This window comes from Eriocheir sinensis, unplaced genomic scaffold, assembly GCF_024679095.1.
Source record: "Eriocheir sinensis breed Jianghai 21 unplaced genomic scaffold, ASM2467909v1 Scaffold63, whole genome shotgun sequence".
In the NCBI taxonomy this organism is placed as follows: Eukaryota; Metazoa; Arthropoda; class Malacostraca; order Decapoda; family Varunidae; genus Eriocheir; species Eriocheir sinensis.
Window position 1 is genome coordinate 612,588 of NW_026111976.1, and position 27,661 is coordinate 640,248.

General features: G+C 42.5%; 1 protein-coding gene and 1 long non-coding RNA gene across 3 annotated transcripts in view; one reads left to right on the plus strand and one right to left on the minus strand.

The window, feature by feature from the left end:
* Positions 1–27,661, minus strand: part of LOC126993546 (fructosamine-3-kinase-like) — a 144,774-nt gene that overhangs the window by 10,552 nt on the left and 106,561 nt on the right. The window contains 1 exon segment of the mRNA XM_050852685.1: positions 8,603–8,777. Within this exon segment, the coding sequence (XP_050708642.1) occupies positions 8,603–8,777 (175 nt within the window).
* LOC126993547 (uncharacterized) lies at positions 22,889–27,627 on the plus strand. Of its 2 annotated transcripts, XR_007747901.1 has the most exons (4): positions 22,889–23,278; positions 23,511–23,592; positions 24,691–24,752; positions 25,659–27,627. It is a non-coding gene; the product is annotated as an uncharacterized LOC126993547 (long non-coding RNA). The 2 variants fall into 2 exon arrangements; XR_007747900.1 differs by having other exon boundaries at positions 22,902–23,592.

A 27,661-nucleotide genomic window follows, 5' to 3' on the forward strand; every position in this document is an offset into this window, starting at 1 on the left:
ATTTTATTTCAGAGGAAAGTATATCTTTTTTTTTTTTGTCGTTTTTGTTGGTGTTATTGACAGCTTGACTTACTCCTTTGTGATTGTATTTCTTCCTTTACGAGCAATACCTTTTTTTTTTTTTTTTCGCCATTCATAGTGTGGGTGGGATCGAACATTTGGGTAGAAAAAAATGTGATGAGTGTATTTTTTTTTTATAATTTTGATGTTTTTTTTTCACACCATTGTCTTCGCATGCTCATGGATATGAGTATGGGAAGGTTTAATCCAAGCAAAATCATTCTTCTATACCCCCTAAAAAGTGCATACTCTGCTTCCTAATGTACTTAAGATTCATTTTGAGAATTGTGTGTCATGTTATGGGAGGGTTTTTTTTAAGTGTCTAGGAAAAAAAAATATAGTTAAAGTTGTAGATTAAATTACCTATTTTTCTGAAAGCTCAAAGTATAACTATCTTTTCTTTCTTATTATATCCTCCCGTAAGCAAATGAATTTGTGGAATTAGTGAAGGTAACAGCGTTACAATGCTTATATGGAGTTCAAGATTTTACCGTCATCAAAATCATTTCCATAATGTCTGGAAAGAACAAGTCCCTTAACTAGCGAACTATATTATTCTGTCTGTTTTTTGTTTTGTTTTTTCAAATAGAAAAAAAAATCACCCTTTCAATAATTAGCACTTTGACATGTTCTAAATAAATGTGTTATATTGGATTGCATATACTGATTTCCGCCCCACACACACAAAAAAAGAGAAAGGAGAAAAGTATGAATAAAATATAATAAGTTAAGAATGTCTTGTCTTATCTTTGCCCATTTGCTGACTAAGAACAAGTTAGATTTTTACGATCATCTCATCTTCAAGTGTAACTACATTGATTTTCAGCGTCGGTTATATGCATTAACGAAAAGTAAAATTTATTGTTATGTGACTGTGAGCAGTTAACGAAGATATGATGTATGACACAGGTAATAGAAGGAACCGTTGCAAGAAACGTAGCAGAAAGGTAATGGTATGCTTAGTAGGAAGAATGTGGCAATATTCACGCTAAAGGTAACAGTAACGTAGCAAAAACACACACACACACAAAAAAACGCAATGACCTACTTGACCTACTCCTTTGTGATTGTATTTCTTCCTTTACGAGATAAAAAAGCAAGTTTTTTTTTACACTTCATTGTTTTCGCATGCTCAAGGATATGAGTGTGGGAAGGTTTAATCACAGCAAATTTTTTCCACTCCGCCCGGGAATCGAACCCGGTCTCTCTCGGTTATGAGCCGAGTGTGCTAACCACTGCACCACGAGGCCCCCCCCCCTCCCCCCGATTATCAGAAAGGTTGTGGGAATATGCACATTAAAGGTACCAATACATAGCATTGGCGTAATGGGATGTAGTAAAAGGGTTCTTAAAAGGTGATGGGGACGTGGTAACTAGGTAGTAGAAACGTACATATGATCCACAGAACGTTGCAATATTATTATTATTATTATTATTATTATTATCATGTATGCCCTGTGTGTGTACTATAACTTGTCTGAATTATCCCCCTCATCCAGAATTAAGATGCATTTTAACAATGTTATTATTATTATTATTATTATTATTATTATTATTATTATTATTATTATTAGTAGTAGTAGTAGTAGTAGTAGTAGTAGTAGTAGTAGTATCATGTATGCCATATGTGTGTACTATAACTTGTCTGAATCCCTCTCATCCAGAATTAAGATGCATTTTAACAGTGTTATTATTATTATTATTATTATTATTATTATTATTATTATTATTATTATTATTATTATTATCATGTATGCCATATGTGTGTACTATAACTTGTCTGAATCCCTCTCATCCAGAATTAAGATGTATTTTTAGAGTGTAATTCAAAATTTATTGTGTTCATGTAATGGTTTAACTATTCAGACTGGATTAAGTTTGGATTTAACACAAACGAAAAATAATCGACCTGCATTAAGCTAATATAAGATTTTGGCATGTTAGTTTCTCACTAGATATCAATAAAAATCATAAAATCCTATTCATTTTAACTATTCCTTATATAAAGACTATCGCGGTGGTAGTTTAATTCTTTATCTTGACGCCCGGAAAAACGCGGGAAAGGGGGGAGGGGGTGCAGATGTATCCCGCCGAATACCATTCCACAGCTTTCACAGAGTTTTTCTGCATTGTTAGCTCGTGGTGAAGAACACTCATGGACGGAAGGAGAGATGTGAAACGTCTCCCACAATGTTTAATCAAAGAGTCATTTCCACGGCGGTCACTGTCGACGCACGACCGACACGATCCACTAAACGACTTTCGTCTCCCACACTGTTTACACAAAGCATTGCTTCTCATTCTCACGAGAAATGTACCATCATCCCGCAACAGAGACGAGTCAACACCGTGACGTTAAGCCATTCCCCACCAGGGTTCAGCTTTGTTCGCCTAACGCGGGAGAGTGGGAGATACCTAACACATCTGCTAGAGGAGGTGTGGGTGGGGTGGGGGGGCGGAAGCAGGTGTGTAGCGAATTTTACGTAACGACTTTCCCATCATCGCCATCTTCCATAGTATATTTTCAACTGTGACAGTGTTTGCACGTGCTACCATAAGCCAACTCCCCGTCATTCATATAATTTCTTTTTCTTCCTTTCTCTTTGTCCTTTTTCATCTTCGTCTTCTCTCTCTCTCTCTCTCTCTCTCTCTCTCTCTCTCTCTCTCTCTCTCTCTCTCTCTTTCTCTCTCCTCCCCCTCCTCTCTTCTCTTCTCCTTTTCTCTCTTTCTCTCTCTCTCTTTCTCTCTCTCTCTCTCTCTAACTTTGTGAGAGGAACAGCTGCTATCGCAACACTTGCGTGTATGGGTTGCCAATTGGTTTCCATACTGATGCATATAAACCCAGACGTCCACCCACTACAACCGCACTTTACCAGCAAGTTGAAGTGTATACGCAACGTGATGGCTAAACGGTTCTCGTCAATAGAAGTTAGGGGGAATACTCAACATAACTTTGTGTTTTTGTGTACTTAACGTATATGCATAACATGTGTGCGGTTACTTATGCATCATCTTCCCCAAAATAAAAAGATACAGTTACTATACTTTCTTTCTCAAAGACAAAGTTTTAATGTACACAACATAACTTTGTGTACTTGATTAATCTCAAACTCTTATTTACCATGTGTGTGTGTGTGTGTGTGTGTGTGTGTGTGTGTGTGTGTGTGTGTGTATGCAAAGCTAACAGGTAACAAAGGCGTAACTGTTAAGTATAGCATCTCAGCATGGCGTCACTCTTTCACCCTACACGCTCCCTCTAAGACAGAACGAGGCATGGCGCAGCCATGTCTCGCTCCCAGACTCGTCACCTCCCACCAACCGCACCATAGCACATCCTCGCTCCTCCCCATAGCATGTCACTGCCGATCCCTCTCTGTCCCGCCCCACGCTCCCTTGCCCCGCCAAAACAAGCCGCTATGACATAGGATACTACGGAAGTCTTTCCGCCTCCGCCCCACGCTCCCTTGCCCCGCCAAATCAAGCCGGTATGGCAGGCGCCACTACGGCTGTTTTTCCGCCCCGCCCCACGCTCCCTTGACCCGCCAAAACAAGCCGGTATGACAGGCGCCACTACGGCTGTTTTTTCCGCCCCGCCCCACGGCCCCTTGCCCCGCCAAAACAAGCCGCTATGGCGCAGGATACTACGGATGTCCTTCCGCCCCCCGCCCCACGTGTTTTTCCGCCCCGCCCCACGCTCCCTTGCCCCGCCAAAACAAGCCGGTATGACAGCCGCCACTACGGCTGTTTTTTCCGCCCCGCCCCACGCCCCATTGCCCCGCCAAAACAAGCCAGTATGGCAATATTATAACTACTGCCGACAAACCATGGCATTGACTGCTACTTCTGCATTATTAATTTGACTGGGATCAACAGAAAGAACTGGAGAAGCCTCAAGTATCCTGATCTCGAATCAGCACGTCGTCCTGTAGCTCACTGTGATGAAATTCCAGTATACGTATATGTATACCTGTCTTTGGAGAACTTCCTGACATTAGTGACGAAGATTCCTCTAGTGTTGAAGAAAATGAAGAAGAAGAGGTTCTTGATAATGATGCTCCACATCCTTATTCCCAAAAGGAGCTAAATGATATAGTTCACGATCTGGGTTTGTCAAAGTCCTCTGCCGAACTGTTGGCATCCAGATTGAAGGAAAGAAATTTCCTCTCTGACAGTGCTCACATCACCTTCTACTGCAACAGACATCAAAAGTACCTCTGTTTTTTTCTCTGAAGAGAAGGACTTGGTGTACTGTACACATATTGCGCAGCTTCTGCACAAGCTTGGAGTGCCACAGTACCAACCCGAAGATTGGAGACTGTTCCATGACAGCAGCAAGCGATCACTGAAATGTATTGCTGCACAACGGCAACCAGTTTGCCTCTGTACCCCTCGCTCACTCCTCTACACTGAAGGAGACGTATGAAGCGGTGAAATACGTGCTGGAGAAAATTTGTTGTGATCAGAATGAGTGGTTGATTTGTGTTGACCTGAAGATGGTGAACTTTTTGTTGGGACAACAGTCCAGGTTCACCAAGTACCCATGCTTTCTGTGCATGTGGGATAGTAGGGACAAAGCTCAGCATTACACGAAAAAGGACTGGCCTGTACGGGAGGAATTGGTGCCTAGGCAAAGCAAGGAACGTCATAAACAACCCTCTGGTGGACAGAGACAGGATACTCTTCCCACCGCTGCACATCAAGCTCAGCTTGATCAAACAGTTCACCAAAGCTCTAGACAAGGATGGTGGAATTGGAAGCGTGAAAGGCTTTTGTTCATGTCATGAAGAAATTTATTGGCAACAAGAAGGCCAGGAACTACGCAGAACTTGTCACCAATATGCTGACTGCTTTCAGAAACCTCGGATGCAACAGGAGCATCAAAATGCATTGCAACATGAGCATCAAAATGCATTACTTATATTCTCACATATGGATCAGTTTCCTGAGAATCTGGGATCAATGAACTATGAGCAGGGGAAGAGATTCCATCAGGACATGAAAGAGATGGAGACCAGGTATCAGGGACGCTGGGAAAAGTTGGAAAGTTTTGTTTAGTCGGCGCTACATCTGTGGTCATATGCCGGAGAGACAGAAGGGGAAGGAATTATAGGAGAAGGGAACAGATCCCAGGAGACAGGACACAACCCCCAATTAATACCTGGTACCCATTCACTGCTGGGTGGACAGGGGCGTAGGGTATCGGAAAAGCCGCCGAAATTTTTCCACTCCGCCCGGGAATCGAACCCGGGCTCTCACGGTTGTGAGCCGAGTGTGCTAACCCCTGCACCACGAAGCCCCCAGAGATGCTGGGATGCAGTCATGATGGCTGATTACTGTTGGACTCTGAAGAGAGATATCCCTACCGCTGAGCTCAAGCTGAGTTTGAAGAAACGGAAGTTCATGCCCTGAAATTTGAACAATGATGACCTAATATCCAATTTACATGTACAGTCGTCCCTCAAATAGTACGGTTTCCAATAGTACGGATTCGGTTTTATACGGATGGTCATGGAAGATTTTTTTTAGGATTTTTAAATTTCCCGCTCGTCGCACCAAGTAGCAATGGCATGAGTGGCAACACTGTTCTACCAAAACACCTGCTGAAAGCGTCCCAATACGTTCGAGAAAAGTGTTCACCTTGAAAAAGAATTCAGATTTAGGAGAAGTTACGTTTTGGGATAAGTTACGTTGCCGTAGGAAGAGCATACCACGTGAATGAGAGCAGTGTTCGCTGCATCTATCATCTTGGGTCTTGATCTTAGTTCGGGAGGTAGTTGTCCATTTCGGTCCCAACTACAGCCTTTGAAACGGCTTACTCCCTCAGGGCCAACACCCTGAAAATCATAATGAAAAAGAAATTCTTGCTGCAGTAACTGCCAGTGCTCCAAGAGTGCGGCAAGAGTGGAGATAAAGGCTGTCCTTTTACTTAGCCTCGACGTTGTTATTGTAATGGCGTCTCACTCGTAGCAAAATGACGTACGCTGATCTTCCTGGCGACGTTTAACATGCATTACTAGCTGTCCTGACTGATGAACTACTTACAACAGAAGATGAAAATGAAGCTGCAGTGGTTATGATGGCACAGAGAGGTGAAATACAATGGAAACACTTATATGTGTTTGTTTTGGCCGCCATATTTGCTGATGACGTCATCACAGCACGAAGGCGCTTCACCTCTCAAAGCCGGGAGCCAGCAGACGTGCCGAGTTGGCAACTCGTGCTGCCGCGTCACGCGTCTGAGATCACTCGGGACGTTCCAAGAGTCGCGATTCCCTCTCTCAAACGCAGCCCAGGCGTGTTTCTAAGGGGGGCACTAATTTTATACGAATTTTCGAATAGTACGGGGATCCTGGGTCCCTAACCCCCGTACAATTTGAGGGACGACTGTACTTTACCATTATCAATGTCTACTATTCAATGTACACTTATCAATTTTTGTAACATTTAATTGATGAATTGTGTTAGAAAATAATTGTTTTCATCTTAAAAAAAACTATTTCGGCTGAGAAACAATAACAAAAATCAACTGAAAATGTCACAAAAATGTAATCGATTTAGTTATAAGATCGGATTTTTTAAAAATCAACTTGGCACAAAACCCTAACCTGATCGAGAGAAACGGGTGTCATTTTCAGATTCAGTGGTGCAAATTGATCCTAAATCAGTTGAAAAAACTTTGACAACAACAACAACAAAATATTTTGTAACCCAGTGTTATTAATGGAATTCATCTTAAAGTCATATTTAGGGTCCAGTTGTTGTTGCTATTAAAGAACTTTGCATTCATTTAAATTTTATGTATTTTTCATTTATTTCTGATAACTATAGGTGTACAGATCATCCACACCTGTAGGCGATCTGTACATTTGAGATTTTTTTTTAGGCTAATGTTTCACGTGTTTGTAAAATGTTCCCTGAGTTGTGCTTTATACACACTGTAGTCAAAAGTTTTCCAGTTTTGACTCATTTTTTTTACTTTTTTTTAAATCATACAGATCATCCCCAACTCACCCTACTCCATCCTCCCCAAACAAAAGTTCTAATTCTATATTTCCACACATTCTCTTGGTTCTTCAGTTTGTGCTTTTACTCTAATACTGTACGTACCAGAGTTGTCAAGCTGTTCTTCAATTGTCCATCTGTGTGCTGATGAAGAGCAATTTCAAAGCCAGTAAACCCTCGATATAACGGACCCACTTATAACAGATTTCGAATATAACGGACAAGGTCAGACGGTCAGAAATCCATGGGGGCCGACTGAGAATAGTTTTTGAACCACCCGCTTCCAGTAACTACAATAGCGTCTGCTAGCCACCTCGCCCTCCTCCCTTCATCTGCTGCCCCATTCTTCAGTTTATCGGTTACTGTAGTCTTTTTCAGCCCATCTGATAAAATATTTTCCTACTCATGGTTTACATTCAAATGAAGAATGTATTTATACCACAAGAAAGTCTTATGCATCAATCCAGGACATAAATGTAATGGAAAATAGCCAAGTGTTTGTGAGTGTTGGTACTGACACAGCTTAACAGGGTCGAGGGGGCTAAGCCCCCCAGTTAGATAGGTTAGGTTAAGGTATGTTTGGTTCGTTTAAATTCATTCGGCACTCGGTGCTGGAGGCGGAAATACGCAGCGGCAGCGTGTGGTCCAATTCGTGGGCTTGTGTTGGGAGAAATACCTCCTCGCAGAAATAAGTCGCTCTGCTGTCCACCACGCATACGCACTGGGGGTATATATGGCAGGAAACATTAATTTGCCTGGTTTTGTTTTAGTTTGTCTACTTGTGATTTTTGTGAGCAGTGAGTGAAATGTAAAAACTGTAAGCAAGTTGAACATTTCTCTCTGCGAGTTATTTTGCGGCTGCAGCTGCGGGCTGCGGTGGGTGTACAACTGGCATTGAAAAGTCAATCATTTAATGATTCGTAACAGAAACAGTCATGAGATTAATTCATAATACCCCGAAAAGTACAACAAAAAAGTTTCTTCTGTCAGTGTGAGATTGGCGCACTTGTAAAATTTTACCCATACCTGTAACAATACGGCCCCCCCGCAGGGCCCCACTGCCAACCTGGCTGCCTCAGTGCCTCGAGTCCATCGCCAAGTGTGCTATGCGGCTATACATGCAGCATGCACACAACATACACAATAAAGATAAAACTATATACTCGCGTGTTCATCAGTACTATTTTCCTTTTTTTTTTTTCGCCATTTATAATGGACTTTCGGCATTAGCAGATTAGCCCAGTAGCAGCGACGGGCCAAATTTGTGGCTTTACTGTGTACCAGTGACAGGCCAAATTTGTGCCATGATATAAACTCCCCAAAATAGATGATGCATAAACTGATCACAAATGCTTTGATATTTATTATGAAATGCTTTGTGTGAGTGATGATTTTTTTCTCATTTTTCTCGCTTAGAGGGACCATTAAGAAACATGATCCCCACGGCTACCGGGTTAAGGTCCCCCCCAATTAGTCCGTTATATCGAGGGTTTACTATATATTTTACATGAGTGAATATTAACTGGACCTGATAACTTACCAGTGGTTAAGGTAGTGGAAGAGTTTGTAGAGCTTGTGTCTTTTATTCCATCCAGATGCTTTTGGAATCAAGGTGTGATACTCCTCCCAGAACGGGCGTGGGAATCCTCCAAACGCTGCAGCAATCGCCAGGTCATACTCGTGATGCCCGTAGAATGACGCTGGGTCGAAGATTACTGCAAGAGCATAAATGAGTCACTGCATCGAGTGTCAGACTACTTATACGAAAAAAAAAAAAAAAAAAGAACAAATAAAAAATAAATAAGTAAATAAATAAAAGCTGAATAAATAAATAAATATATTCTTGGGTAAAGGTCCAGTATGACTGCGGCGCCTTAATTTTGGTCTATTTTCTTCCAAACCTTCCCAACACCCTTTTTATACATATAATACATTAGTAGATGTAGTGGTGGCTGAAGCGGTAGCGTGTTGGGCCCACATTCACCACGTGATGGACGACACGGGTTCGAATCCCCACGCTACCACCTCGGATTTTTCAGTCACCGCCGAGTGGCTTAAAACTACCCACATGCTGTCCTGAAGATCACCCATCAACCCGGACTCTGGAGGAAGCCGTCCAAGAATCAAGAACGAGTTCCGGGGGGCAGCATGAGCCAAGAGAAGATGGTGCCACTATAAACACTTGCCTGCGCCATGACGGGCTGGAGCCGAATACCATCCAGGCCCCTCAAGTAAGCCTACCGGCGCAATAGGCAGAGACGTAAAAAAAAAAAAAAAAAAGTGGCGGACAAATGCCGCCACCTTTTTTAGGGTGGGGTGGTTAGCAATGGTAGTGAAAAGGCATATACATACATTTGTTTTGGTGGGGGCGGCGGCCGAAGCGGCCATTGGGAGGTGAGCAGTGTTGCCACCGATCCAGTTAGCGATGGTACGCTTGGATAGCGACGCTGCGCTTGGTTAGCGATTAGCCCACGCATGTGAGACCAGGTCCACCACGCGTGGTTATTTTTTTTTTTAGAACACGCAGCCCAACGGCTGCCGTGCTGAGGGCCGGGTATAGTATTAGGTAATGGTGCGTATTCTAAAAAAATAATAATAATAAATAAATAAATAAATAAATAACCACGCGTGGTGGACCTGGTCTCACATGCGTGGGCTAATCGCTATCCAAGAGTTGGATCGTTGGCAACACTGCTCACCTCCCAATGGCCGCCGCCGCCACCAAAACAAATGTATGTATATGCCTTCTCATTACCATCGCTAACCGCCCTAAAACAGGTGACGGTATTTGTCCGCCACTTTCTACGAATGTATTATATGTATACAATGGGTTTTGTGAAGGTTTGGAAGAAAATAGACCAAAATAAAGGCGCCGCAGTTATACTGGAATATAGGCTCCGTATCCTTGACGGGTGTCGGGAGGGCTTTGCCGCAACAGCTCGCCAGATTGGCGGACAACACTCGCGCTGTCTCAACCCTCCACCCCCTACACACAACACATTATATATATATATATATATATATATATATATATATATATATATATATATATATATATATATATATATATATATATATATATATATATATATATATATATATATATATATATATATATATATATATATATATATATATATAGTACCCTCTTGAGTTTCGCGATCCTCGAGTTTAGCGCTTAGTACTAAATTCTTACCATCAAGACTTTCGCGCATTACCGCCACGAGTTCCGCGGTGCTTTGACATGTACAGGCCACGTCTACCTACCGTCGGCGTTATGCGTGCTGCTTTAAAAGGCGGTGTCCAACCATTGGGGCTATGGACAACCGCGGTTGCCTGTATGCCCAACCGGCAAACTGTACTAAATCATAATCTACGAATTTAATTATTTCATTGTTTGCTGCACATTTACGTCAAGGTAACTTTGCCGTTCGATGTCTTGTTACCTACGAACATGCTTAAGATGAAGAAAAAGAAGATATGGAGGAGATTGAGGCAGGAAGAAAGCAAATGGGACAGATATCGAGGCAGACAGAACGAAGGACGGAAGGAAGAAACGAGGGAAAATTAAGACTGTCTTGCCATATCTACAGCCCAACTCATGGGCTAGCTGTCATCCGACAAAAGTCCATGGTCCCTCCACGGAGGGACAAATCTAGAGATGGATGGATGAATGGATGAGGAGGTAGGAAGATGAAGGAGGAGGGAGGTCTGGCAATCCCCTGGCCGGGCGTCGGTGTTGCCATACCTCCCACACTTATCATATACCTCTCAAAGGGGGTATATCGCATCCTTTTATAAAGAAATGGGCTGCCTCGCTGTGCAAAGTTATATTTCAAGTTGAAAACGCGATTTATGAGCATTTATACGTAAATATGATAATATTGTTAGCGTTTACTACACCCCCGAGGCAGTAGTTATTTAACAACAAATTTAGCATCACACAGAGCGCGGTAAAGCTTTGTAAATCCGCGCGCTAACCCGTGACGTCATTGATTAGTTCGTAGTTATTATCGCGCGAGCTTTGTGAATCTCAATGTTCTCAAAACTACAAACTAAGCCTTTGTGAATTCGGTCCCTGGCAACACCAGTTCCTTGTGTCAAAAATAATAGTCGGTTAGTAACGAACACCCAGTGCTTCAAGAAAGTAGTACCCCGCGCTACCTTCCCTTGCTGTCGGTGATATTGTTTTATTCAAGCCTTGGTTTTATTGTTTCTTGCTTCTAATTCAGCGGTTCTTAACCTGGGGGTTGTGATCTCCGGGGAACGAGGTAAGTTGTTTTAATGAATATTGGATTTTATTTGTATGGTGTAAGGTTTTCTGCATGTTATACCGTATCTACAACTTCTGTAATGAATTGTAAATGGAAAGAGTTTTACAATCTTTAATAACTTGCTAATAAGCCAATGAATCTAGGCTATTATTTTGCACTTAGGAATCCAGGCTATTATTTTGCATTTAGGAATACTAAACTATTACTTTGCATTTAGGATCTAGGCTATTATTTTGCATTTAGGAATCCAGGCTATTATTTTGCATTTAGGAATACTAAGCTATTATTTTCCATTTAGGAATGCTAGGCTATTATTTTGCATTTAAGAATACAAAGCTATTATTTTGCATTTAAGAATGCTAAGCGATTCTTTTGCATTTATGAAACTAGGCTAATATTTTGCATTTACGAATACTAAGTTATTATTATGCATTTATGAAAACTAGGCTATTATTTGCCGTATTTTTTTTCTTAAGAGAAATAATTTTTTCTCTCTCTCTCTCTCTCTCTCTCTCTCTCTCTCTCTCTCTCTCTCTCTCTCCACTTCAGGAATTCCACCTACAACACTTGTTTCCTCACATCCTTAAAAAAAATATCACCATCTCTTTTATAAATTTTTCGTGGACTTATGAGTGAATAATGTATTACAGATAGCTATTCAGAGCTGGTGTCTAATATAAGTGACAAGGAGCATGAAATGGGATAAAAGGTAAGCTTACAATTATAAGTGAAAAATAAAAATAAAAAATATATATAAATGCACTCACCACAAAAGAAATCAGTCCAGAGGTGCATTAGGCTAATATTTTTTAGTGTGACTACTCTCTCTCTCTCTCTCTCTCTCTCTCTCTCTCAAGCAAGAGTGTCTTTAAAAAGCAGAAACTGAGCGGGCAGAAGATATGTTAGTGTTGTGCTTTAGCGGTGCTTAAGTATTTTTGTATATCTTATTGCTACTAAAACGAACTGAAATGAAAATGTGACTTCATGGGTCCATGCGCATTACCAGTGGGAGGCTACATGCAAGCTTTGGTGAGGCTAGGTAAAAATATAAAGTCAGGATGCCATTTTTTTGTTTTGAGAGTTTGCCAGCCTAATATTTAGGCGGTTCCGCCGACACCCATCAAGGATACGGAGTCTATGACTGGACCTTTACCAAATCTTGAAAAAACACACATATCTTTCAGATGGGACCTTCTCTCTAAATTTACATATAGTTAGGCTGATGGAGACACTGACAGGGGTTATGAGCATTGTGGATGGTGATGAGTCTCCCTGACAAGTATCACACAGCCTATCAGTGATACCACCCAAGGTCACAGTACGTGATATCCTCATTGCAAATGATGGGCTTTCTGACCCTTGTAGGTCAGTGAAGCGACCCATGAGTGGGAAATGGCCGACAACCAGATTGGTGCCACGACTGCCAGCATCAACCAGTGCCTAGCCCAGAACACCAGTACCAGCACCCGTGCTACTGTCACAAAGAGTCTCCTTGTGACAGGGCAACAAGGCTAACAGGCATGGCAACCTGTCAGCACATCCCAGGCAGACAGCCCAGTCCATCATCACAGTCACTTGGGACAAGGGCACCCTCAAGTTCCTGGCAGATGGGAGTCACCAACATCAAGGCTTCAACAGCAAACAAACGGAATGCAGAGATGAGAAACATCATACCAAGGTCATCAAGAACTATCCGTACTATTTCCCCATCATGTACTTTATAACCTACCTTCCATCCTAAGGGCCCAAAGGAACACAGAACTCCACATGAGATCCCAAGACCAGGTAATTGCCATGAGGGAGGGGAAACTGCAAGAGACACTCCAACCAATAAGTATGCGAGCATGCAGGGTAGAAAAGTTTGTTGGGAAGCCAATGGTCTGTGAAAGTCGTAAAAGGTGGGGACACTGGGCTCGGCAGTGCAACAACAGAAGATGTGGCCTTTGTCCAAAGAACCAGGGCATCGCAGTTTGCCTGACTTGCTGGGAATTGGGACCAATGTGAAAAATATTTCAGTGTGTATATATTGTATATTATCATTATTATCATTAATAAGGTAAGGGTGGGTGTATACACTATAGCTGTGTGTGGCTGTGGTGCTCATCTCCAGTCTGTTGGCACTTTGAGCCTGTGGTAGGTAACAACCAATTTACCCCGTGACACGGGCCAATGTGAAATCTGGGATTGCCAGAGTCTACATTCCTCAGGTTTTCCCACGTACCCATTTATCGACCAGTCTGAAAGGGAGGATGAACAGCTGGGTGAGCCGCACGCCAACTGCCCAGGCCTGGATTCGAACCTGGACCCGAGGAGTGGAACCCAGACACACTGACCACTAGACCACGGAGACAGTATTATTGATTTGGCAATATTCAATTAGAACTATGGAACAAGAGGTAGTAATCTAATACCACAGTAAAATTAGAAGCAGAGTGAAGAGTGTTTCCAACGTCAGCAGCAATTCAAATGATGACGCAAATCTGAAATCACCAGAGCCTCGCTCTGATAGCAGACTTCATGGTGAGAATATCTTCACACCCGCGTCTCTAACTTAGTTATTCTCATACCTTGAGAAGTATACTTTAGAAGAATAGGCCGAGAGCAGCAAGAACATGCCTGGTCCCGTGTCTTAGTCTCTACAAAGCACCTCGGAGATGATTGGATCCTGTCAGTCACCTCATTACCAGGAGGTCTTTCCTAATACCTCCACGTCTCCCTGCATTGTGTGACTCTAAGCTAAGTACTTAATTAGTATTGGCCAATCCTATTTGTCTTAGTCTGAGGTAAGAGCTAGGAAGCTTTGCAGGTAACTCACCTCCTTTGATTAAGTGGTATTTCCTGCTCATTTAACTATAAATCTCCTATAAATATATTTTCATGCACAGACTTTTCAAATAATTATGTATCATACAATGACAAGGCTGATAGCTAGTCTCCCAATGGCAGTTGACATGTCAAGTTAAATGGTGAATTAACTGAACTTTTCGAAGAGTTCACTACTCAGTTTCACAGCTATCTGTCATATCTACAATGGAGCGTGACAGTGTTATTGGACTATGGCAGTGTCAAGAATTTTACTAAATTTTTCTCCTAGCATGAAAGAGACCATGTATTTCATACACAGCTTCAGTAAAAATTCTGCAGTTGAATGTGCTCCTTCAGGCTCACATGATATGAGGCTTCGTGTATTTGCATTATCCTTGTAAGCAAATTTCTTGAAAGAAACATTTTTTCTGCAACTTATCAATCTCATTTGTTGATGAAATAATCACTCTTTGTCAACTGAAAGTGGGTGCTTTGTTTCCAAGTAAGCAGTTATGTTTCTCTGAGTCTTGTTTGTCATTTTCTTTATGGCTGAGAGAGTATTCGTGACCTAACATATAACAGTGCCCCTTTATTTGTAAAGTCTGTATTTACATAAAGAAGAGAAAAAATGTATCCCAAAATAGAGAATCAATCACGTCCAGTTTCTCCACAGCTATGTAAGCAAGTAGCATCACACTTGGGTATTATGCTACATGTGCTGGTGTATCAGACAAATGTTGCTCTTGTCCCCAGCACCTTGAGGTACAGCTGTCTCTCAACTGTGTGTGTTTTCAGTTACATTCCTTCCTGTGTTATGTATAGGTTATATGGTTTGATCGTTTATGGTCTGTCGGTGCCATATAGTTGTAATAGTCTGAAGAGATGAGTGAGCCCTTTAAGGTGAATAGGAGTGATGAGTGATAATTATTAATTAGGATTGTTACTTAACTTCAGTAAGCTCGCTACCATTACCAACAGAATGATGAATTGTAAATAATATTATTGCTTAACTTCAGTAAGCTCGCTACCATTATATACCAACATAATGTGAATAAACCTCATAATTTAACCTTGTGTTGCATCACCTCAACAACTATGAAACACTTGATAGTAACATATTAAAAACAGAGGATCGAAGCTGAAGGCAACACAAAAGTCATCCCATGCATTGGTGAATGATATACATACCTTCATCCTCAGTGAGTTCAGTCCAGCTTCAACAAGATTTTGATGAATTTTTTGTGAGGATTCCTCACAAAAAAATCATCAAAATCTTGTTGAAGCTGGACACTTCTCTTTTAATTAACAGCGCCGGTACACTTTCTTGATGGGGCCTGCTTGTCGACCTTAGTTCAGGGAGTGTTTTATAGCAAGGCCATCTTGCTTGGCTCATCCTGGCCTCCCCGCCCCCCCCCCCCACACACACACACTGAGCTCATCTTTGATCTTTTAAAGAAAATTTATCTGAAGTCCAGATTGACATATATATGGTCATCAAAACAACATGTCTTAAGCCACTTGGCGATGAATAATAATTGTTAGCTTATAGTGACTGGCATGACTTGAACCCGGGTCCTTCAAGGCCATATTACTTACCACTCAGCCACCACCTCCCTGCCTTGCTGTGAAAGCCTGTGTATGCATTGATTCTCAGAAAAACCCTAAAGACTATGATATGATGTGACTTCCTTTTAGTGGCAAGTAACTAGTCGATATTTGGTCAGGATCAGTTCTTGCTGTTAGGATGTCATTCATTTCAACATGCAGTACATCTAACCCTCAACTTCCTGAACCTCAATTTCTCAGATACAAACGGGATATCTCGGACAAAATCTGGGGTTCGGCAAAAGTCCAGCCATGCATCAGATTCAGTCCCCAGCCAACGTCCGCAATACCCACCAGGTGGTCACATGCACACCAGACATATTTGTTCAAGGCTGTCTCTTGTTGCTAAGCAGCTGCACTAAGATCATATGTAATGCGGGGAAAACTGAGAAATCAATAACCTGTAATAACTGATGTGTTGCTCGTGAATCAGGTGGTTACGAACCGCAAGACAAACAGATGAACCAGATGTGGAGCTGGTGGCGTGACTACGCCTCAGCCGAAGGTGCCGAATGATTATTAGATAGTTTTTTTCATGGAGAGACGAGCAAAATTTTTCACCGGTATTAAGTGAGAGAGAACCAGTTGCTTCGGAACTCCTTCTGAACTGGTAGAACAGGCCAATTGCATGTTAACTAAACCACCGATAAACGCGTTCACTAGCCTCTGGCTAGCCCGCGGGCAGTGGGGGGAGGTGAGAAGCCGACGGTGTGAGCGAGTCTTCCTCACACACCGCCTCAACCTCACCCCACATGTACGTTGAACCCAGCTCCTAGGGTCCCAGCTTGCTAGTGTGTTATCTTGATACAATGTTAATGTTACTTATAAGAGTTGAATTGACACACCGCCTCAACCTCACCCCACAGGTTCCCTAGCATACTGACTGAGCTGGTACCTAACATGTGTGTCGTTATAGAGTACGTATGTAAACATCCCCTTTTGTGTGGGCTTATGATCACCCCCTTGGTATCTTAACCCCACTTGAATATCTTGCCCCCATGACAAAAATACACCCAGCCCTCGATTTAACGGATTAAAAGGGGGGAAGGGTGGTCCGTTGCTTGAAAAAGTCCGTTGCTTGAAAATATTTACATACGCTAAATACCGGTATACAATAAAATACAGTACCTTCTCGAGTTTCGCACTATCCGAGTTTCGCGATCCTCGAGTTTAGCCCTTAGTCCTAAATTCTTACCATCACGACTTTCGTGCATTACCGCCACGAGTTTCACGCTCCTTTGACATATATGGGTCATGTCTACCTACTGTCGGCGTCATGCGTGCTGCCTTAAAAGGCGGTGTCCAACCATTGGGGCTATGGGCAACCGCGGTTGCCCGTATGCCCAACCGGGAGCGAGTTGTTGGTTGTCCGTATGAATGGAAAACGGTTGTGGGTACGAGCGTGGGTACCTCACGGCTGTATGTAAACAAACAGACGACGGCAGTGGCTGAGGAGTGAGGAGCAGCGGAAGATGGCCCACCAAGAGACTCGTAAAATGGACTGGCAGAGCTGCTTAGCTTACTACTTGATTGACAAGATAAGAGAACACCCCGTGCTGTGGAACCACAGTCCAAAAAACTTTTATCTCGAGTCTATGAAAATTGTAGATCTCCCAGTGATGTTTTCCTTTTCTTCTTTTGGCCTGTAATGCATGGCAGCGACGGTGAAAAGTAACAGTGGAAAATAGCAAAAGGGCATAGAAAACCTAAATCAGGGAAAGAAAAGAATAGAAAAACACCTAAGTTCAGGGTGAAGTGTATAAGTGCGCAATTTGAAGTAAATAAGGGCCGCTTTCACAGTCGTTTTGTTTGTTTTGATCTTTGCGGTGATCGACGCTATAGTTTTCCACGTGAAATTGGCCTATGGGGTAGTGGTGGCTGCAGAGAAAGCGACAGGTGTTGAGAGTGTGTGGTAAGGTGCGGGGCGTGGCTAACCCCGCAGCCGCCACGAGGTGCCGTTGTAAAGGCAATACCTCCGACACCATCACATCACATCACTACCCATCGGCCAGTTTCACGTGGAAATACTATAGCGGCGATCGCCGCCATTGGTAACGCTCAAAACAAACAAAATGACTGTGAAAGCGGCCCTAAGTGCATGTTGTGAAGTATAAAAGTGTGGAGAAGGAGGACCTAAGAAGTGATACAAAGCATTACAGGTCAAAAGAAGAAGGTCCACTATACACTGGCCTGTGTTGCAAGAAATTTCTTCCCGCTGAAATTAGTCATTCTGCTGTCCACCACGCATGCGCGCTGTGGGAATACACAGCATTAAAAGTGTTAATTTGCCTGGATTTGTTCTTTTTTGTCCGCTTGTGGTCTTTGTGAGCGGTGAGGGAAATATGGAAGCAGTAAGCAAGTTGAACCTCTTTGCGAGCTATTTTGCGATTGCGGCGGCAGTTTACGTTCAATAGGCACTGAAAAGTCAATCATGATGTTAGTGATTTGATGATATATAACAGAAACAGTTCGCAGATTATACCATAACACAGAGAAAACTACCAGAAGCTATAGGTTTGTCCAACTGTACACGGGTGACCGCGAGCAACCACCCTTACATTAGCAGACAACACCACGTGGATCACAAGCGTGTATTCAGAACTGCCAGCCAATTGTAAGGCAGCCGCTTTCAACTGCGGCTTCAGAACGACCTGTTCTCACTTCGCATTTTCTGCCTATTACCAAGGTACGTATTTTGAGATAACAAGAGAGTAAAGTCGAAAAAAATTGTGATAACAAGGGAGTCAAGTCGAGAAAAAAGTATTTTTTTTCCACGGGCCGGAACCAAAAAGTGCTTTTTCATGTATTTCAATACCTCGATTTTCGCGATCCTCGAGTTTAGCGCTATACCTTCGGAATGAAGCAAGCGCGAAACTCGAGGGTACTGTAACTGTTAAAAAAAATCATAAGATGATACCGACAAACCTAATAATAAACGTAGGAATATAGTTCTTTTTTTGACCTGTTCTGCGTTGGTGGCGTAAGACAAGCACAGCCTAACTAGCCCCATAGAACACTCCAGAAGAAACCATCTCTACCTTCGCCTCCGCTCCGCTGACATGTGTTGTTTTGTTGGCCTTCCAGCGATTAAGGGTTGACAGTGGGGCCCTGGGGGAGGGGGCATATTGTTTACGCGTATGGGTAAAATTCTATAAAGTGTGCTAGTCTCGCATGGGCAGACGAAACATTTTTTTCAGTTTTCAGTGTGTTATGAAATAATGTGATAATTGTTTCTGTCACAAGTCATTAAATGACTGACTTGTGACGTGATGGTGTCGGAGGTATTGCCCTTATAACGGCACCTCCTGCTGTCTATTCGTCTTGGTCTTGCAATTCTTCTAATCTTTTCTCTCTTGCCTTCCACATCTGATGTAGTATCTCTTTTTCCTCCTTCAGTCTTACGTCTTTGAATATAAATTTTCCAATTACTTTCTCTTCTGCTTCCTGGTACGGCTGTTGCACCCGCCGCCGCCCGCCGCCGCAGCCGCAAAACAACTCACAGGAGAAGTTCAACATGCATACTGTCTATTCATTTCACTTACCGCTCACACTTGGAAGTGGACACACTAATTGAATAAAACCAGGTTAATTAATGTTTTTTTCTGCTGTGTATTCCCCCCGTACGCATGCGTGGTGGACAGCAGCGCAACTTGTTTTTTTGCAAGGAGGTATTTCTCACAACACAGGCCCATGAATTGGACCACATACGCCGCCGCCATGTCCTGTCCTGCGCTTCGTATTTCCGCCGCCCCAAACCGCGATCAAAATAAATTTAAGCACACCTAACTTAACCTAACCTCCCAAACGGGAGGGGGGAGGGGGGCTTCACCCTCCTGGACCTCCTTAAGGGAGGTGATGCAAGCAGTTTTGATGAAAAATATCACTTTGTGTGATATTGTTATTATTTTAGGGTTTTGACGTTTCTAAAGCTGGTGTCACTACCCAGCAACGGACAGAATGTCCGTTGCTGGGTATTTGTCCGTTGAGATATTGTGGTCCGTTAAATCTGAAATCCGTTAAATCGGGGTCCATTAAATCGAGGGCTGAGTGTACGCATATATTTAATAAATATAGATGGTAAATATATAGAGTAACCTTGAACAAAGCAATGTGTGCACTGATGTTGTGGAGCAAGAGTTAGTGTGTTGAATAGCTTTGACCAGCACAGAAGCCCTTTGACCTGCCTGACTAATTAAGCATCCTACACACAAGTGGAAACAGCTGTCATCTAAAGAGAAAAGGCATTTTAGAGGGCACAGCCACTCGTCATTTTTGAGGAACTCACGGGAATGGGAGTCAGAGAGAAGATTCTCCTATGTGCTTATACAACACCAGCTTACAGACAAAATAGCTCGGGTCATATTCCAAGGCAAGATAGTGGCCTATGTGGTCATCACTCAGAAGTGGTGATACAAAGGACCTGAGTTCAAGTCCCATCAAAAGACACTGACAATTTTCAACAATCATCGAGTGGTGGAGATTACCCGCATGCTGTTCGGACCATCACTCAACCTTTAGCTTCATTGGTTTCAGTAAAGGGGAGCACCAAGAGGCAGCATGGGCCAAGTCACTTGAAATACAACTCAACTGTGCTGCTAATAGGCTGAGGCCATTCACCAGGCCCCTCGACAGAGCCTATTGGTGCTATAGGCAGCACAGGCAGCACATAAGAAAAAAAGGTAAAGTTCTACTTTCTTTCCAGTCTCACAGCGGTCCTTCTCACACTTTTTATCGGTTAGATCTCATTATTCTACGCATTTTGAACCCCATTTATGTGCGTCGCAAACTGCTAGTAACCTCGCTAGCGATTTTTGAAAAGTTAGCGAGTTTTTCGCGGCCGCCTCGGGGCGCAATGGAGGGGGCTGGGAGGGACATCCTCATGTGTTGACATTTCACGGGTAACTAACACTGAGCCGCTGACGTTGAGCGTCGGTGCCACCGCCGCCACCGCAAACTAGCTCGCAGCGCGGCAGCCTTTGGTCTGCATGTTCTAAAAAAAACAAAAACAAAAAACACGCGTGGTAGACCTGGTCTCACATGCGTGGGCTAATCGCTAACCTAGCGTACCATCGCTAACCAAGCGTTTGTAGAAAAGATATATGAAGACCTAGTGATGTTTCATAAGGTAGGTAATGAATGCGAACTATTTTGCGGCGGCGGCGGCGGCACCGACGCGTCGACGCCCCGAGGCGGCCGCCAAAAACTCACTAACTTTAAAAAAATCGCTAGCGGTGTTTCTAACAGTTTGCGGCGCACATAAATGGGGTTCAAAATGCGTAGAATAATGAGATCTAACCGATGACATGTGTGAGAAGTAATTGTGAGAAGAGACGGGGAACAAAGTACAGGTAACTCTCGATTTAGGCGAGTTTGGTATACGCGTTTTTTAAATAACGCGGGGTCCAAAATTCAAATAAATGTTTAATTTACACGTTTTTTCACTTATACGCGATTTTTTATGGAGTGGCCACCAGATGTCTCACGCAACTGGACTCACACGGCGCCGCGGCCACACAGCTGAGCTCAGTTCTTCCCGTGCGCCACTTGAACAACAATACAGTACCCACGCTGCCACGCTACTCAACAGTAGGGGTGGGCAAGTACCGGTACTAACGGTACCAGCTATATGGTACGGTACCGGTACCAGACTGCTCGGTACCAGTACCAATACTAGCTAGTCGCTCATGGTGTCTCATTTCTTCCTCACACGAGTGAGGCTGAGGCTGAATGCCTGAGTGGATATCTCGGTGATATGGATATTCTCTCTCTCTCTCTCTCTCTCTCTCTCTCTCTCTCTCTCTCTCTCTCTCTCTCTCTCTCTCTCCACTGAATGAAGTGAATATTTATTTTTCGATAGAAACCTACCTCTTGTTTGATTTACATTGTTTTTGATTTACGCGACCTCTTCAAAGACACAATACTCGCGTAAATCGAGAGTTACCTGTATCCCAATCCCCTCCGTGACGCCCCGAGGCGGCCGCAAAAATTGCTAGCGGCGTTTCTAGCAGTTTGCGACGCACATAAATGGGGTTCAAAATGCGTAGAATAATGAGATCTAACTGATGGGAGGTGTGAGAAGTACCGCTGTGAGACTGTGAAGTAGAATAATACCGAAAAAAAATCACTGGGGAAAAGGGAGCCACTGGAAGGAGTCATGAGCTTTACACTACTCATTGTTCTACATTTTTTTTTTTTTTACATGTTTTCCTATAGCGCTGGTAGGCTTTCTTCAGGGGCCTGGTGGTCGGCCCAAGCCCGTCATGGCGCAGTCAATTATTTATAGTGGCGCCATTTATTCTTGGCTCATGATGCCCCCCGGAACTCATTCTTGATTCACTTGGACGGTCTCTTCTAGAGTCCAGGTTGATGGGTGGTTTTCAGGACAGCATGTGGGTAGTCTTAGGCCACTCGGTGGTGACTAAAAAATCCCAAGTGATAGTGTAGGGACTCGAACCCGCGTCGTCCAGCATGCGATGAATGAGGGGCCAACACCCTAACCACTCAGCCACCGCCTACCCACTATTTCTTAGCCAGATGGATCAAAACACACTGGATATTCAGATAACATTGTCCTACAAAACACCAGATGGGATTCTACCACCAGCATAAATGAATCTCTCGATCTTTTGGGATCTAAAGGTGGGTTTATGATCTCAGAGTTAAAAATCACACACTCCCTTTGGTAAACTCCAACTCCATAGTCAAGGTTTGGACTGGGTGGCCACCCACTGATACCTCAACGTAACTGTGTCACACAATGGCAACATTAAGGCAAAGATGTAAAACTTATGGGAAAAATGTCACCTATGAGTCACCAAAGTGACATCACGGAGAGGCACGGGGGCACTGGGAACTGTGCTCTTCACCACCTATAAACCCCTCATAAGCCCCTCATTCATTTGTTCTGTACTCATCACCGTCTTCTCCAGGTATGCCAGAACTTTGGAATCCATCCAGAGTGATGCACTGAGGACTGTGCCCACCAACACTTAACCCTTTCTTTGAGCGTGGGACGGGACGCGACTATCCCCTCAGGCGCAGTCAGGCAGCCCAATGGGGGGTATCTCTTAACCTCTGTATCTCAAAAACTATTCATCACAACTGAAAACCAAAAACACCATTGGAGAGAGGAGGCCCAGGGGCGGTATACACAAAAGTTCTTAGCATCGCTAAGTGCACTTAACGGCAAAGAATCGTTAAGTTTTCTACTTAAAATGGCGCCGGGCCGCTTAGCGCTGAAGCTGGAGCACTTAGCGGGCGGAAAATTTAAGGCGGGGAAGGGGCTCCCTTAGCACCGTTAAAAATGCATAAGTATTGCAACATGGTGGATTACAGCGGGATGAAAGGCATCACCTCCTAATATATCTGCCTCGTCTAGACGAATTGGAGGCGTGTAATGATTTGAAACTCATCCTGAAATATCTGTGGACTGTGCTGACCGTGCTGAGATGAGTGGTTCGGCGAGGCGGACCTTGGAAACACCTACATGGCCATCACGACTGAAGTGGTGTTCGCTGACAGGTAAAATGCAGGTGCAACCTTCACAGGCTGACAGAGATTGAGTGATAACAGACACTGGAGACCCTCCAAGCGATGGCTGGTGACCGCCTGCCACCATCCACAGGCTGTCACACAAGGAGCCCTGGGAGTAACCTTGCTGGAAGCCCCGCGGGCCGCAGTGTGTGGCTGGCGTTATACAGCCCCCAGCCATCGCCTGGAGGGCATGCAGTGTCTGTTATCACTCACCTTAGGTAGTCTGTGAAGGTCCAGTCATCACTGGTGCACGTGTATCTTACCTGTGATCAACACCGGCAGCCACAGACTCCTGCCCAAGGAACGAACACAGGTGAGCCAATATTTTACCTCGCCAGACTTATCCTTTACAATATTCAACTCTTTAAACCTAACACACCTGTTAATCTTGTGACTGACTTCAACAAACGTTTCCCACCAATCTTACCAAACCCTAAACAATACCTATTTGGGTCACTAGTGTCTGTTATTTAAGTTTTACTTGACTAACCTCCCAGCAACGATAAACCAAACCTAACCTGGGTAAATTTATCATTGACATATAGTTATTTCAACTTAATCTGTTATTTAAGATAGCCAGTTTTAACCAAATCAGCAATTATTTAGAAAAGTTGATATTTTTAACCTAACTTAAATGTCAGAAGTGTCCTAACAAAATTACCTTCCTTTGCTTATTTTCAGTAACCAAACCAAATCAATTTGACGTGCGGTAGCTCTTAAACCAAACTTGCTCAAGTACTCAAGCTTGCACACTATTAGTTGAATCACTAATGACTTTTTTTTCCTTTGATCCTAAATCAACTTGTTGTTTAGAAACCTTGCTCCGACAAACCTAACTTAATATAAGTTCCCCTCTCCTAACACAGATAGATTTCCTATTTGTGTTACTGACTATTTTTTAACCTAACGTTTCAATTTTGGACGTAATTTTTTTTAACCAAACTACCTATCATTCAGGACGTTGACTTATTTAACCTAACAAAAAATGATAAACGTCACCTAACTTCATTGACCCGACTTAACTTAGCTACCCTTTCTGTAAAATGCCTCCCAGGAATCCATGGGTGTTGCAAAATGATACTAATACCCATGCTAACTAGCATTGTAGTATTGTTTAATTTGTTTTGGTCATGTCTTTTTTTTCACATTTAATATTAATTAGTTCACAGTATATTATGGCTTTTGTTATTTGCAGCTTCCTTTCTTATGAAGATCTAAAAGTGAATTTTATGATTATTCTTAGTCTTACTCCCAAATAGCTATTAAAGTCAATCAACAATGCTAAAATCTTTTTGAACAAAAAAAATTGCTAATTGGTCCATGAGTCAAGAGTTTTGACTTCTGGACAAGTATAGATATAGATATAGGGCAGGTACCAAAGCATTTCTAATTGTAATGTATCTATTTGCAGTGATCGTGATGACATTGACAACAACGAGCAAGTCCTCCTAGACCTAGAGTGACCTCAAGCTGGTATTTGCCACATAACATTATTGTTTAATCATTTAGTTTTTATCATCCAGCATCAAGCAGTCATTCCCATGCAAGAATATAATGCACAATATAAGCAACTTCAATTGCTAGAAAATAAGACAATGTTGCCAGCCCATATAGTGTGCACTGTGCAGTAAATAACTCATGTAGATAATGCCTGTTATTCTATCATATACTTATGTCGATGCAATGTCTTTTAGTTCTTGCTTCGGTATATTAATTACTAATCCATTCTTATTTCTCCGACGGCCATTTCCGTGTCGTCGTCAATCAGTTCAGTACTTTTATTTTCTTAGCTTGTGTTTTGCAATTCTTTGCCAATTAAATCACTGGACACATCTTAATAAATATCACAGATTTAATTATCATATATCAGTCCCATAAGTTTATTTCAGATGCTCTTAAAACAACATCTGTCCATTCATAGTCCAACTTAACCTGGTAGCAACAGGCCAAATTTGTGGCTTTACCGTGTACCAGCGATGGGCCACATTTTGTCATGATATAAACCCCCAAAATAGATGATGCATAAACTGATCACAAATGTGTTGATATATATTATGAAATGGTTTTGTGAGTGATGATTTTTCTCATTTTTCTCGCCGGAACCTTTAAGAAACATGATCCCTGCAGCTACCAGGTTAACCTCTTTTAGTATAGTACACTAATCAAGAAAAACATCCCAATTATATATATATATATATATATATATATATATATATATATATATATATATATATATATATATATATATATATATATATATATATATATATATATATATATATATATATATATATATATATTTATATATATATATATATATATATATATATATATATATATATATAATGTTGTTTATTTGAACTTGTACTCATATTTCAGGGCCAAACATGATGTGGAAGAAGAAATCAGTTGTCTCCATCAGTCGGGTTTGTGCCATGGCAGCTTTCTCCAGCTGTCCGGCAGAGGTCCAGTCCATGCCATGGAGAAATTCAGCCCCCAACAATGAGATGGCATGCCAGAGATGGATCCGCAGCTTCTCCTCCAATCAGTCAATCCTTGCAATGCCCTTTCTCTTTTCTCTTCTTCTGTACCACCATGCTTACACATAACTGATCCAAGGTACTTAAACTCGTTAACCTCCTCCATTTCTTCACCATTCAAAATTATTTGGCATTCTTTTTCACATTCAATGCCCACTCTATATGGGCATACAAACTCTACAACCTCCCTTCTACTCTGCTCACAAACCATCACTTTACTTTTGTTGACATTTACTTTCAACTTTCTCCTTTTACATACACCATCAAAAACACTGACCAAATTTTGTAAGTCACTTTCATTTTCTGCATTGAGCACTGTGTCATCAGCAAATAAGATTGAATTCATCACCCACTTCCCTCCCTCCCTCAGCATACATTTTTACTTCAATTTCCCCAACTTTGCCCTTCATTTCTCATAACACCATCCATATAAATATTGAACAACCATGATGACATATATATCTTTAAGACGTCCCACAATGCCAGCCAATCGACTCTGTCATAAACTTTCTTTAGAATAACTAGATCCTTGAAGGCAGCATAGTATTTTTTCCTTTTGCTAATATTTTTTCTAATAAAACACCATACTGAAGGAAAATATCTGATCCACACATCCTCTTCCCTTCCTAAAGTCTCCTTGTTCTTCACTGATTTTCTCTTCTGTAAGTCTTTGCGCAGTCTCAATTAGGACTTTTCCATATACCTTTCCAGGTAGCCTACACTCAGCAGACTTATACCCCTACAACTCCCACTTCCCCTCTCCTGCCCTTCCCCTTGTAAACTGGGACCATGATGGCTTTTGTCAAGTCTGCTGGGACCTCCCCCCCCCCTTCCCAGGCCACTTCACATATCTTGACCATTCATATAGTAACTTCATCTCCACACTTCAACATTTCTGCTGTGATTCCTCTCAATTCATTCATCATCATCATCCCATCAATGCCTGCTCTTAGGAGCTCCCACCAGAGGATGGCCACGGCAGAAGTTTCCATCTTTCTCTATCCGGACACTCCCTCCTTGCCTGCTCAAAGTTTCTCAAGGATCTCTCATCCTTCTCCCTAACGTACTCCTGCACCCTATCTCTCCATTTCACTGGAGGTCGTCCTCTAACATTCCCTCCCTCAATCTCACATACACCCTTCTGGTCATCTTACTCTCCTCCATTTGCTCCATGTGGCCAAACCACTTTAAAGTCACTTATTCCCTTCACCCCCGTGACACATTCCAAAACGCTCATACACACTTTCATTACTTATTCCATCCATTCTACTCACACCACAAGCACTCCTCAAATAACTCATTTCCACTGCCTGCACTCTAGACCTCTGACTTTCATTCAAGGCCCATGTTTCACTTGCATATGTGAGGGTTGGTACTATTATTGTATTTTCAACTGATAACTGATCCAGGGTACTTAAACTCATTGACCTCCTCCATTTCTTCACCATTCAGAATTATTTTGCATTCTTTTTCACATTCAGTTCCCACTCTATATGGGCATACAAAATCTACAACTTCACTTCTACTCCCCTCACAAACCATCACTTTACTTTTGTTGACATTTACTTTCAGCTTTCTCCTTTTACAGACGCTATGAAAATCACTGACCAAGTTTTGTAAGTCACTTTCATTTTCTGCAATGAGCACCGTGTCATCAGTAAACAGGATTGAATTCAGCACCCACTGCCTTCCCTCAGCGTACATTTTTACTCCAACTTTGCCCTTTATTTCTCTCATGACACCATCCATATAAATATTGAACAACCATGGTGACATGACACGCCCTGCCCTAATCCCACCTTTTATCTCAAAATGTTCACTTGTTTCTCCACCAATTTTGAC